General features: G+C 43.2%; 1 protein-coding gene across 1 annotated transcript in view; it reads right to left on the minus strand.

Moving 5' to 3' along the window:
* Positions 1-14,583, minus strand: part of tex11 (testis expressed 11) — a 245,081-nt gene that overhangs the window by 148,319 nt on the left and 82,179 nt on the right. The window contains exons 9-12 of the mRNA XM_068046993.1: positions 13,812-13,907; positions 12,183-12,276; positions 11,038-11,104; positions 9,480-9,631 (exon numbers count right to left, since the gene is read on the minus strand). Of these exons, the coding sequence (XP_067903094.1) occupies positions 9,480-9,631; positions 11,038-11,104; positions 12,183-12,276; positions 13,812-13,907 (409 nt within the window). The remainder of the gene's footprint in view (positions 1-9,479; positions 9,632-11,037; positions 11,105-12,182; positions 12,277-13,811; positions 13,908-14,583) is intronic.

Below are 14,583 nucleotides of genomic sequence, written 5' to 3' on the forward strand. Positions count from 1 at the left end.
TGAGAGAGCTGGAGATTCTTTTAAGTCCATGCATGATGGAAGGATTGTGCCATTGTAATGAATGTAATATGACATTTTTGTGACCAGCGTAATTAGGCCACGGATGTTGCCAGCACGATTATGCGGGCTAGAATCAAGGAAAGGGAATCGTTTGGTATCAGAACAGCAGCCTGGAACAGAAAGGACCACCACCTCACAGAAACACTTCGTAAATATTATGCAGAACAATGACCATAGAATGCAGGAAATACAACGGCTAGGAGACTACCAACGGTGAGAGATTGTAGATAATGTAAACAAACACCCATGGCTCTGGACTCTGTCCATGTTTATAATATTAACCCAGGCCATAGTATTAGTAGTAGGACTCTTCATGCGTTACTACTTGAGGCACCTTGTATGACAAGTGCGTTACAAGACATGAAACTTAGAGCTCGTGGCTTTTCTCGAAAATACTAAAATAATTAATGAGGGGTTGATAAGGATATCTTCCCCTCAACCAGGAATTGTAAGATTATTAAGTTACTAACCAGAATACTAACTGTTAAAATTTAGCTAGTATAAACTAACACGTAGCTTTATTAGAACCCTTCTTTGCAGTATGGTACAGTGAAAAAACTTAGAAAATAGGGCACAGTATGAAAAAGATGTCAAGGTAGAGGGACTTGGGGAGATTACGTATTAGGAACTCGGCTGGAAGGGTGAAACGCATGGAGAGAAGTGATTGTGTGCCCGTACAAGATAGGGACCATCCCAAAGCAACATGTGGGTTTAATCAAATACAAGTAAATTGCACAATAGAGGCTGTTAGAGTTGGCCTGAAGCTGCATACATAGAAGGAGAGTACTGTGTTACCACCATAAAAAAGGAATATAATTATGGATACAAAAAACCATAACCTGTTCCCGAAGCGAGCCTTTTGTTTTACCCCAGAGGCACCTGTCAGAATTGGTGACCGAGAATTGATAAATATTTATCATAATATCACAGAAATTACTGTAAAAGATAGAATGAAGGGAAAATTGCGGGAGTATGTAGAAGGGCTCGGTTATAATATCTCACAGCTGCCCGAACAACTGCAAGAAGTAAGAGAGCACTGCTAAATCCCAATAAGTGTATTTCCACTTGCAGCAACATAACAAGTTTAGTATTAAAAAGATCATTCCAACTGGATAAGTTAGAAAAAGTAGTTATCTTGATTATAAAATACTGCTGCAAGTTGTATTTTACAAGGAGGAGGCTAAAGGCCTCAGACTACTTTTTGTACTTTTATATTTTTGCATTTTACTTTGGCTTTGATCTTGATTTTTAAAAAATAAACCTGTATTGAAGGTTACTTTGTAGACATCGATTTAAAACTAAGTGTGACTGTACTCTGATTAAATCAAGTAATTAATCAATTATGTAATCAATGGTAATCAGTCATAATATTAACTGTGAACTTGTTTTTCCCAAGAACTCCTTCCTTTTGTTTTCATGCTGGTCAAAGCAGGCTATGTTCGCAGTTGTCGTTTTGTCCAAATTACTGTTTTTCTCTTCTTAAAAAATGATTGTTTCCCATTGTTTAAACAGGAGTCAGTTCTTACGGACCCCTATTTAAACAATGGGAAACAATCGTTTTTTAAGAAGAGAAAAACAGTAGTTTGGACAAAACAACAACTGCGAACATAGCCTGCTTTGACCAGCATGAAAACAAAAGGAAGGAGTTCTTGGGAATTCGATGACCCTTGAACTACAAGCCAGGACAATGGATAACCTTGCACATGGGGTGGTCCACTATGGTGTGAAGTCAGGAGATGGAGTTTAATTGATGGACAGTATAACCTAATTGATAGCAGGTCAGAGGCACCAAAGGATGTGTAAACAGCCTGAATGGCCTTATAGTGCCTGTGAGAAGAATTTGATAAGGTCTTATAGTTGTCAGACTCTTATTTTGAGAAAATCTAATGGAGGCCTCAGAAAGCTGGAACGGAGCCACAAATTGGACTTACAAGGGCACAGCATCCAACATTCGAGGCTGCAGCCAGAGTGGACTAGTCATCCACTGAAGACCACAGAAGAAGGGACATCGCTAGACTGACTGACCGAGAGTCCACCTCTGTACAAGGTTCTCTGGAGACTTGGTGATGTATGTATTAAGGAGTAACAGTATCATTTTAGGGAGCTGTCTTGAACAAACTAATCTGGGGTTATAGCAGTTGTGCTATGTTTGTTGTCTTTCTATTCTCTTTTCCTTCCCTTCTTTTTAATAAAGTTATCTTTCCTTCCTATTTTTATCATTAATAATTGTTTAATAATTACTTAATAAAAATTGCTGCTTTAACACATCGTTTGGTGTTGAGTCACTTATTCCTGTTACGACCACAGTACAGCTCCAAACCTAAGGGCCTCTCACGCCTTATAAGAGCAGTTAAGAAGTTTGATAGGATAGTTAAACTGGTTATGTTTAAGGCCTGATGCCAGTTATGAAGTATTAGAATTTAGTACTATGATGCAACACACTACAATTGAGGAGGTTTTGAGAGCAAATAAAACATTAAAGAAATTAAATTTGGAGAAATGCATACTCAAGTTTCTAGCCCTGGGTGATCCTAAAGACATGAAATTAGTCCTGTTTAGTAATGTTTCTCATGCCAATCTTCCGGATGGTTATTAGAGTACAGCGGGGTTTATCATATTCTTGGTGGGGCAAAATGGAAAGTGTTGTCCCTTGGCCTGGGAAGCCAAGAAAATAAAAAGAATATTTAAAAGTACCCTAGCTGCAGAAACACTGGTGTTGTAGAAGCAATAGACATGGGGGTCTATTTATGTAAGATTTTTAAGGAAATCCTGTACAGGGGTATTCAGAGAAAAGTTAGCCTATTGAATGCTATGTAGACAACCATTCTCTGTGGGATAATGTTCATTCGACCAGAGTGTCACTGAGAAAAGATTAAGGATTGACCTTGCTAGTATAAAGAATTGTCGTAGAGAAAAGAGAACTCTTAAGATAAAATGGGTCGACACAAGTCACCAACTATCAGACTCTCTTACAAAGCGGACTACTTGCTCCAAGATTGTTGTAAGTCTTGGAGGAGGTATAGAGGAATAGGAGCAGGCCATTCAGCCCATCGAGCCTGCTCTGTCATTCAATTAGGTCATGGCTGATTACCTCTCTCAATGTCATTTTCCCACGCTATCTCCATAGCCCTTGATGTCATTAGTCTCCAAAATCTATCGATTTTCTGTCGTGAACCTGCTCAATGACTGAGCTTCCACAACCCACTGGGGTAGAGAATTCCAAAGATGCAGCACTCTCTGAGTGAAGAAATTCCTCCTCATCTCAGTCTTAAATGGCCTACCCCTTATTCTGGAGATTATGTCCCCTGGTTCTAGACTCACCAGCCAGAGGAAACATCCTATCCACATCCAGTCTGTTGTGCCCTGTAAGAATTTTGTAAGTTTCAATGAGATCACCTCTCATTCTTTGAAACTCGAGAGAATATAGGTCCAGTTTCCTCAATCTCTCCTCACAAGACAATCCTGCCATCCCAGGGATTAGTCTGGTGAATCTCCATTGCACTCCCTCTATGGCAAGTACATCTTTCCCTAGAGAAGGTGACCAACACTGCACACAAAACCCCAGGTGTGGTTCCACCAAGGCTCTATACAATTGCAGCAAGATATCTTTACTTTTGTACTTGCGATGAAGGCCAACATACCATTTACCTTCCTTACTGAAACTTTGTATTATGAAGAGTCGTGAGAAATATGGGAAATCAATTGTTTTCTTCTCTTTTTGATTGCTTTGTAGTTGTTTAGATATGTTATAAACTTTTTGTTTAAAGAAAGGGGAATACTTTCATGGTCGGTTAATTATGTTATTGGAGATAAACTGGCGAAGGGCATTGTTTAATTAAGGCCCCAAGACCAAATGTAAGGAGTGCCTGCTGGGGCAAGGGGAGAGCAAACAGGAAGCAGAGATTTGTAATGCTACATACTGTGAATAAACCCACCATCAAGAAAAAGATCTATGTCAAGCTTCATTCTTCACCATTTGGTTGGGATTCACTTAACAACCTATAGCGTGCTCTGGTCGAAGTATTGAAATTCAGTACTGTGTCAGTTCTGATTAAAGAGGCACAAAGAAAGACTTAATGCTTTGAAGGAAAACTAGGGAAGAAACATAGGATGAATCGGAGGAGTGAGTTATGAGGTAAGATTGGAGAACTTGGGCTTCTAAGTCTTGAAAGGAGGTGAATGAGAAGTGATGTTACAGAGGTGCATAAGACACCATAAGGTAAATCCAGAAATATGCTTCAAGTTGTGGCAGTAGCAAAATGCACAGCTTATGCTGGTGAAAGACAAATTTAGGACTGCTGTCAGGAACTATAGCACAGTAGTTATGTTACTAGACTAGTAATCCAGGACTGGACTAACACTCCACAGATGAGTTCAAATGCTACCACATTAACTGGGGAAATTCAATTAATTAAATAAATCTGGAATAAAAAAACTAGTCTTAGTAATGGTGACCATGAAACTACTGGATTGTCATAAAAACCCATCTGGTTCACTAATGTCCTTTTGGGAAGAAACTGTATCAACTGTACCCAGTCTGACCTACATATGACTCCACAGCAATGTGGCTGACACTGAACTGATCTCTGAAAGGGCCTCGCAAACCACTAAGTTGTATCAAGCCACTACAAAAAAATCAAAGACTAAAACCGAAAAGACCACCCGGTATCAACCTAGGCACCAGAAACAACAAAGGCACACCCAGCCCAGTTGACCCTGCAAAGTTCTCACTAGTATCTGGGACGTATGCCAAAGTTGGGAGAGCTGTCCCAAATACTAGTCAAACAACAGCCCGACAGTCATACTCACAGTATCATATATTTCAGCCGATCTCCCAGACTCCTCCATCACCATCCCTGGGTTTATCCTGTCCCACCGGCAGGACAGACGTACCATAGGTGGCAGCACAGTGAGATACAATCGGACTCCAGACCCCATGAAGTCTCATGACATCAGGGCAAACAATGGGCAAGGAAACTTGCTGCTGATTGTAATTTACTGCCCTCCCTCAACTGATTAATCAGTATTCCTCCATGTTGAACATCACGTGGAAGAAGCACTGAGGGTAGCATGGCACAGAATGTATCTGGGTGGGGTACTTCAAAGTCCATCAGCAAGAGTGGCTCGGTAGCATCACTAATGACCAAGCTAGCCGAGTCCTGAAGGACATATCTGCCAGACTGGGCCTACGGCAGGTGGTGTGAGAACCAACGCAAGGGAACTCTACGACCTGTTGTAGATGCATCTATCCATGACAGTACTGGTAGGAATGACCACTGCAATCCTTGTGGAGATGAAGTCCCATTCTCACACTGAGAACACCCTCCATCATGTTGTATGGCAATACCACTGTGCTAAATGGATAGATTCAGAATAGATCTCGCAGCTCAAACCTGGGCATCCATGAAATGCTGTGGGCCATCAACAGCAGATGAATTGTATTTAACCACAATCTGTAACCTCGTGGCCAGGCATATCCCTCACTTTACCATTACATCAAATCAGAGGACCAACCCTGGTTCAATGAAGAGTGTAGGCGAGCATGCCAGAAGAGGTCCAAGACATACCTAAAAAAAGAGGTGGCAACCCAGTGAAGCTACAAGACAGGACGATACGCATGCTGAACAGCGGAAGCAGCCTGTTACAGACAGAGCTAAGTGATCACAAAATCAACGGATCAGATCAAAGATTTGCAGTCCTGCCACATCCAGTCATGAATGGGGGTGGACAATTAAACAACTACTTGGAGGAGGAGGCTCCACAAATATCCCCATCCTCAATGATAGGGGAGCCCAGCACATCAGTGCAAAAGAAAAGGCTGAAGCATTTGCAACCATCTTCAGTCAGAAGTGCCGAGTAGATGATCCACCTCAGCCCCTTCATGAGATCCCCAGCATCACAGATGTCAGTCGTCAGCCAATTCATTTCATTCCACGTGATATCAAGAAATGGCTGAGTGCACTGGATACAGCAAAGGCTACGGCCCCCAACAATATCCTGGCTGCACTGCTGAGACTTGTGCTCCAGAACTAATCGCACCCCTAGCCAAACTGTTCCAGTACAGCTTAGCATCCACTGGATAAATGGAAAATTGCCTAGGTATGTTCTGTCCACAAAAAGGTGAAATCCAATTTGGACAATTACCGCCCCATCAATCTACACTCAACCATCTGCAAAATGATGGAAGGTGTCGCTGACAATGTGATCAAGCGGCTCTTATCAATAATCTGCTCACCAATGCTCAGTTTGGATTCTGACAGGACTACTCGGCTACAGACCTCATTACAGCCTTGGTCCAAACATAGACAAAAGAGCTAAATTCCAGAGGTGACAGTAACTTCCCTTGACATCAACACAGCATTTAACAGAGTATGACATCAAGCAACCCCAGTAAAATTGAAGTCAATGTGAATCAGGGGAAAACTCTCCGCCTGTTGGAGTCACACCTAGTACAAAGGAAGAAGATTGTGATTGTTGGAGGCCAATCATCTTAGCAGGAGTTCCTCAGGGTAGTGTCCTAGGCCCAAATACCTCAAGCTACTTCACCATTTACCTTCTTGCCATCATAAGGTCAGAAGTGGGGATATTCGCTGATGATCAGTGTTCAGTTCCACTCACAACTCCTCAGATAATGAAGCAGTCTGTGCCCGCATGCAGCAAAACCTGGACAACAGCCAGGCTTGGGCTAATAAGTGACAACTAACCTCAACACCACACAAGTGCTAGGCAATGACCATCTCCAACAAGATCACATCTAAATACCTCCCCCTGACATTCAATGGTATTACCATCACTGAATCCCCCCCCCCCAACAACATCCTTGAGGGGGAGTGGGTGGTCACCAAAGACCAGAAACTCAACTGGACCAGCCACCTAAATACTGCGGCTGCAAGAGCAACTCAGAGGCTGGGAATTCTGTGGCGGGTGACTCACGTCCTGACTCCACAAAGCCTGTCTACCATCTATAAGGCACAAGTCAGGAATGTGATGGAATACTTCCCATTTGCCTAGATGAGTGCAGCTCCAACAACATGTGAAATTTGACATCATTCAGGACAAAGCAGCCTGCTTGATTGGGATCCCATCCACCACCTTAAACATCACTCCCTCCACCACTGGCAGACAGTGGCAGCAGTGTGTACCATCTACAAGGTACACTGCAGCAATTCGCCATAGCTCCTTCCACAGCACCTTCCAAACCCACAACCTCTACCATGCAGAGCAACAAGGGAAGCAAGCTCATGGGAACACCACCACCTGCAAGTTCCCCTCCAATCATACACCATCCTGACTTGAAAATAAATCGCTAAGCCGTCACTGGGTCAAAATCCTGGAACTCCCACCGGCACCACATGGACTGTAGCAGTTCAAGAAGATGGCTAACCGTCACTTCTGAAGGGTGGGCAATAAAGGCTGGCTTTGCCAGCGATGCCCACATCCCATGAACAAATTAATAAAAGGAAGTTGTTCTTCACACCAAGATTGATCAATACATTGAACACACTTCCAGGTAGGATGATGGAGGCAAAAACTCTGGGAATTTTGAAGAATCTAATAGTGTGACAGGGAAATGAGAAGCTAGATGAGACTTTGATGTGATTATTTTTCCTGAAAGATGAGCCAAGATGGGCCAAATAATCTATCTGGAAACTTGAGGAAACTTCCTAACGTAATTTTGCACCATTCCCATTCTTTGAAATCCCATTCTGTCCTACCCTATACAGGGGGAATTTTATGGAGGAGACGGGGGTCTCAGCCACCGGCTGGAGAGCCAGCGAGAGACTCATGTTGCCTCTTTTGGAGAAGGCCCGCCATACGATAAGCCAATCAGGCACTTGAAAGGCCACTGGTGGGTCTTTCCTGGGGTCAGGACCCCAGGGACAGGAAGTTCTGCCCGCCGAGAGCTGCTGGCCAAAGGCAGCTCTTCTGTTCAGCAGTGCCACCAGGGAAGCGGTGGCTGCTGCTGGAAGGACACTCACCGGAGGCCCAGAATCGCAGAGCGACCCAGGCCAGAGATAAGTGATGGCAGGAGGCGTTTCGCGGAGTGGAGATCGTGGGGGAGAGGGGTGCAGGGGGGTTGGCAGCAAGGACAGGAGGTGGCTCTCAGCAGCAACCCCCCCCCCCCCACTCCCTTCTCGATGTTGGGTCCCTCAATCAGGCACTGAGTGCCTTTGAATGAGGGACACCCCCAGAAGAGCACAAGCAGCCCGCACAGGTTTGTATGTCATGCTCCCCGTGTGACAACAGGTCCGCCTGCCACTAGGTTAATAGCAGCGGTGGCGGGAAGAGATCCCTAATTTGGTATTAATTTCCCCTTAAGGGCCTCAATTGGTGGCGGGGCGGGAGGACCGTCCATGGGCCTTCCTGCCACTGACTTAATCGGGGTGGAGGCAGGTCCCCATCCGCCACCATCCTGCCCAATTAAATGCCCTCTCTGCCTCCAAACTCACCACGGGGGAAAGCATAAATTACTGCCCTATGTGTGGACCCTTCACGTTGGCTCCTCAATAAAAATGACCTTTTCAAATTTGCTCTTTAGTTTATGCCCTTGTCTGAATCCTGTTCATTATCCCAAATATCAGAAAAAGGCAATGTACAAACTAACAAGATAAAATGTGTTGAAAGAGCACGGAAAGGAGCCAAACAACTGCAGGACACATTAATTCAAAGAGGATAAAAGTGCAAGACAACGAAAACAGTTCTAACCAATAAAAACTCAATCAACATAGAACACACATTTTGGTAATGAACAAAGGAAACAAACATTTGAAGAGTTTGATGGATTTCTGTTTATTAATGGCAAGATTTTCTTCAAGCGGTGAATTGGTAAAAGATGATTTCCCCAAATTTGAGCTCAAAATCTAAAATTTTGCCACCGGCTACTGTCCCTATGAAAACGAGCTCAAGCAAAGCATCCAAGTGTGCGTTGGGACATCTTTTATGGTTCTAATCAATATGACTGAAATTTTTCCTTGGCAGGTGTACCATGCATGAAAATGGGTTTCCTCATAATAATGTAAGATAGCCCAAAGGGTTCCCTCATAATGAGCAGGAAATGCAAGTGCCTGTCTAAGTACAGCAGCTGATCTTTAATGCTGCTATCCCAGATATTCACTCACTCACTCCCACAACAGCCTGCAAGCTGCCCATCCACTCTAAATGGAAAATGACCTCGTTTATGTCTAAAGTCTGCTGGAAAATAATATGGAGTCTAATTTCAACAGTGAACTAGCTGAAATGGAATTTGCATTGTTCCCTGATGCCACATTCTAAAATCAGATCCAATTTTGTCAGTCTGAGTTCAAGTGCTCTTGAAGGGAGAAAAGGACAGTGAAAAGCATGCATCTGCACAATGAATAACATACCATAATCAATTATTACCATAAGAAGATTTCCCAATCCTCTTGATAATTTCCTACCTGCAATAATGTCTTCAATCTTCTGCTTAGCAAGCATGTCCTTGCCTCTCTGTAGCAGTTGCATAAGATGCATCAACAGAACTTTCCCAATGTCATGACTGGTTTCAAACTGCTTGGACAAAGTTGTCAGAAATTCAAAGGACAGTCCATCTCTGTTGAAAGCCATGGTGTTAGTAAGTCAACATAACACTGATGTTTTCAGAAATAAGTAAACCTGGTAGTTATCACGACCCAGTGCATAATATCCTGGAACATCACTGAATCCTGAATTCTCCTATAATCCAAATAGACACAGCCAGGTGTGTGTGCACCTTTCTTCATCAGCGTGCCTACAAGCAGCCAGAAAACTAGGGTGAATCAAGGAAAATTGCCATTGCACTATTCTCAGTAAGGGGTGCAGCTATTATAATTAGTTCTTACCTGCTTCAACCAGTGTCCCAAAAGAGGGACTCATTGGCCCAGGAAATGTTGGCTTGGGATTAAAACTAACAAAGCTCACTCATGCCATATATTTCCTAGAACATCTGCACTAGACTAATGGCAAATGCAGTAGATGCACTAATATTATAGTGCAAGTATTCAGGAGAATCTGGACCATGGAGAGAGTGCGTGGCAAAGGTAAATATAATCATACTTTTTGAAGCATGTAATATTTTAAATTTAATTTTATTTTGCTTAAAATATTATCTGGGACATTAGAAATTCAAGTTAGTGGAAAAAATGGCAGGTGAAAATGAAAAAGGAAAAAGACTGGCATTTATATAGCACCTTTCACGACCATAGGGCATCCCAAAGCGTGTTGCAGCCAATGAAGTACTTTTGAATTATAGTCACTGTTGTAATGTCGGAAATGCGGCAGCCAATTTGTGCACAGTAAACTCCCCTGAACAGCAATGCGGCAATGACCAGATAATCTGTTTTGTGATGTTGACTGAGGGACAAATATTGGCCAGGGCATTGGGAATAACTCCCCTGCTCTTCTTCAAAATAGTGCCATGGGCTCTTCTACGTCCACCCAAGAGTGCAGATGGGCCTTGGTTTAATAAAAGGCAGCACACCCGACAGTGCAGCACTCCCTTCGTACCACACTGGAGTGTCAGCCTTGACTTTTGTGCTCAAGTCCTGAGTGGGACTTGAACCCATAACCTTCTGACTCAAAGGCAAGAGTGCTACCAATTGAGCCATGGCTGACACATTTGAAAACAGATTCCGAGTGATTTACTTGGTTCATCAACAAACCCTGAAATTGACATAGGAATGTGAATTGTGGACCCAAGAATTTGGAATAGGAAAATTTCCCACAAACCTGTGAACAAAAAAATGATAACTGACAGTAAGGTTTGTCAACAGGAAATTCAGTCAGTCATATGTACGTTGATTTTCAGCCTTAGCACATTGGTTTTACGCATCACCTGAACGGAGCGCAGAAAGAGAAATGTGGCAACGAGGATCACACACACCTTACAGATCCCACCTGATGCTCAATGCCCAGATAGTAAAAACAAAAATCTAGTCCATGATTTTTAAATAAGATACAGATTGTGATAAAGGCACTGACCTGTCATGTTCCAATAATAGTTTTGCAGCTTCAAGACAAACATCAAGCGATACTTTGCCAAGGAGATCTCTGACTGCTAAAATAAACCAAAATGACGAAGAATAAAAAGAAACACAGGATCACAGATGTCATATCCTGTAAACTAGGTTGTGTCAAAATGCTTGAGCTTGTACTTGATCCACTTAAATACAACTGACGCATTGGATCACCATATAGAGTTAATGTACTGCCAAGGAATGCTGTTTAATACTCTCCCAACTAGTGGTATCACTACAAAACTATAATGACCAACAAGCTTCAACACAATAACTTAGCAAGCATCACCATTGACATGCTAATTTTATTGGCACACTGTAGATGATCACACAGATACCCTTTTTCTAAAAAGAAGCAGCATAAGGTTCTAATCGGTAATTATATTGCATTCTGAGGATCAAAAAGGATGATAATTATAAGAAACGGCACTGTGCAACATCGTTCCTTCTCAGCACTGCAGCAGAATTTCAACGAGGCATATAAAATTCAACAAAACAATGGGGTCACTTTGAATGTTCAACAGGTTTCAGGTGGACAGGGGATGAGGCAGGGTGTAAAATATATTTGCTGACTCAGATTTTCAAGCCCAGGCTAATTTTACTCCATGACCTCATTGGCATCTGATTTGCAGGTTTCTCACCTGATCATATTGGGATCGGGAAGTTTGTCCATTTTCATGGCACAATTATGAGGTACTATTAGGCCTATCAAGGAATTTCATCAGAGGCTGCATGGTAGCTATTTGTGCATCTATCAAAGCTCCAACTGACACTGACCCTCTTTGAGAGGGCCCTAGAGCGACCACACTCTCCAAGTAGACTGCAAAGCTCCGATGTCATGCAAAATGACTTCAGAGGCTAGAAGTGAAATCCTCCACATTTTCAGCCATAGTATGAACAAGAAACTGACTGACCTGCTTAATGGTTACTGCATTTTCTGTTTTTAAGCCAAATAAAAGGTTAAATAAACTACGATATATTTCTGATATTTTAGTAGCTTCATTACTCTTAATACTAGTGTTTGTTTCAACATCGTGGTGCCAAGAACTCGTTTTTTTTTTAAATAATACATTTCAACTCATTCTGGTCCATGCTGAAATAGTTTCAAACTCTGTTTCTTACCTGTAGAAACATCTTCATCGGGGCAAACACATTTCAAAAGGATTTTAATCTTCAAGAACAGTCCAGCTGGATGGGGATTCTCCTGTTGGATTAAATAACTAGATCTGTTCATCACAAAACATTTGATTTTTAAAAATTTGGTGTTCTAATTCATACTAACCAATCCATCAACTTTGTTTTTGTTAATTTCCATACCGGAATCCCTGTACCTCGCTTCTCCCATCCTGAATAATGATGATCTCTGCATTCTAACCCATTCAGTGTACCTAAACCTCATGCTTTGCAACCCCCTCCTGGTGAGTGCGTGAAACAGGCTTTTTTTGTAGAAAAAGTAGAGTGCCTGGCTCTCTCCCTACGTTTGGTTCTTCCCCATCTTCCTAGGTTCAGTTCCTTCACCTCTCTCACTGAATACCTGAGAAATATTCAAAAATATCCCCAGCTTAGACAGGACTAGAATAGAGAAATAAACAATCAACAACAACTTGCAGTATTGTGCTCCTCATGCGCAGAGACATATCTCAAAGCACTTTACAATGCAGTGGACAGCAGCAATAGAAAAGGGAAATGCAGAGAGAAAAAGGGTTGACGGGGTGAAAGCATCGTTGAAGAGATGGGTCTTTTGAAGGTTTTGGAAGGCAGAGTATGGTGAGAGTTTCCAAAGGCATTATGGCTGAAGGAAAGGCTACCAATGATGAAGCAATGGGAGCAGGGACAGAGGAGTAGGCAGGAATGAAAGGTACATGAAGGAACGCAAGACTTGGGGAAGATTGTGGAGATTCATTGGTGTGAGGCCAAATAATCAAGGTCAAGAAGGGGATCTCAAGTCAATCTGATGGGCTGTGGGAGCCAACAGAGCTTGGGAAAGGTCAGGGCAATAGGGCGGGGTTTTGGTGAGGTGAGGTTGTGGGCTATAGTCTTTTGAATCAGTTGTAGTAATAAAGCCTAGGGAACCATCAAGGAGAATACTAGAGAAGAAAAAGAGCCTCAAAGTAATAAAGACATGGATAAGAGTAATGGTAACAAGGGGGTGAGGTAGGGTGGAGATTAGCAATGTCGTGGAGGTGAAATTGAAGCCAGTGATGCATACATATTTGTAGAAACTGAACAGAAAAGCTACATCTTTGGTAACATTTAGCTGAAGTAAGTTTAGCACACCCAAAATAGGTTGTAGAAAGTGACAACTGCATTGGGTCAATGGGTGGGCAGTGGTGTAGAACTGAGCTTTATTAGTACACAAGTGGCAACTGAACCCAATATTCCAGATGACATCAGCAATGGGTAACATATCGAAGAAGACGAGAAATGGTCCAAGGATGGAGCTCTGGGTTGCTGAAAAGGTGACCACCCAGGCACCTGCTGGAAGTGATATAGACTTTGTGCATCAAAAGTGAAAATTTACTCCATAATGTATACAATGAGACTAGTAGGAGTGTAACCATGAGGTAAAGAGAAGTAATTCAAGAATGAGGATTTTTCAACAGTGTCAAAAGCTGTGAAGAAGCTGAGGTGGATAAATAGTTACAGCAAGCTGCAGTTATAATCTTTGGGAATGATGGGCCAAGAAAGCTGGCATAACATATGGTATGTGTACCTACAGGACTGTATAATATGCCTTACCTGATTTGCAAGAATGACAGCATTGAGAGCTCTCTCCTGGTATTGCTTGATGTCCCATTTTAGATAAACATTGGCCAATAAACGCAAAACCTTTGCCTAAAACAAAACAATAGACAGTTGTAAAATTTTCTATTGGATGTCTCTGGCACAGTATTTCCTATAATTCTTCTAGTTATTTCTGTCTCTTAAACATTGGTTGGAATTTTATGTTGGGCTGAAGGCCTCACCCACAGTCCAAAAATTTGGGGGCAAGCCCACCTTCATCAGACCTGGGAGCCATGCAGTGATTGGCCTCAGGTGGGACTTCCATCCCTCTGAGGCAGAAAGTCCCGCCTCTAACAGCTGCCAGCCAATCAACGAGCGGGCAGTTCTCAATCCCAGCAGTGCCACCGGGAGCGGTGGCCACTGCTGGGACTGCACCCAGGGAGAGAAGTAGCAATGGAGGAGGCCCAGGAATCAAGGTAAGTGTGTGGGGCCTTGCTGGGGAAAATCAGCTGGGCCCTGGTGAGGCGTGGCGTGGGGTGGGGTGGGGTGGGGTGGGATGGTCAGTTGAGAGGTGGGGGTGGATAAATTGTGCTGCAGTAGGGGCGGCTTGCGCTGTAGAGGGGGTCCTCCGTGGGGCACAGGGTCGCCGATCAGGAGGGACCCCCCTGGCCCGCAAGGAGGCCGCCAGGTCTTACTGGACAGCCTCCTGGGGGGTCCTGAGCTGCCCGCCCACCACTGGTAATATATCAGTGGTGGCGGGTGCAACCCCTTGTGGCAATTAATTGGC

Source organism: Heterodontus francisci, chromosome 15 (assembly GCF_036365525.1).
Source record: "Heterodontus francisci isolate sHetFra1 chromosome 15, sHetFra1.hap1, whole genome shotgun sequence".
Lineage (NCBI taxonomy): Eukaryota > Metazoa > Chordata > Chondrichthyes > Heterodontiformes > Heterodontidae > Heterodontus > Heterodontus francisci.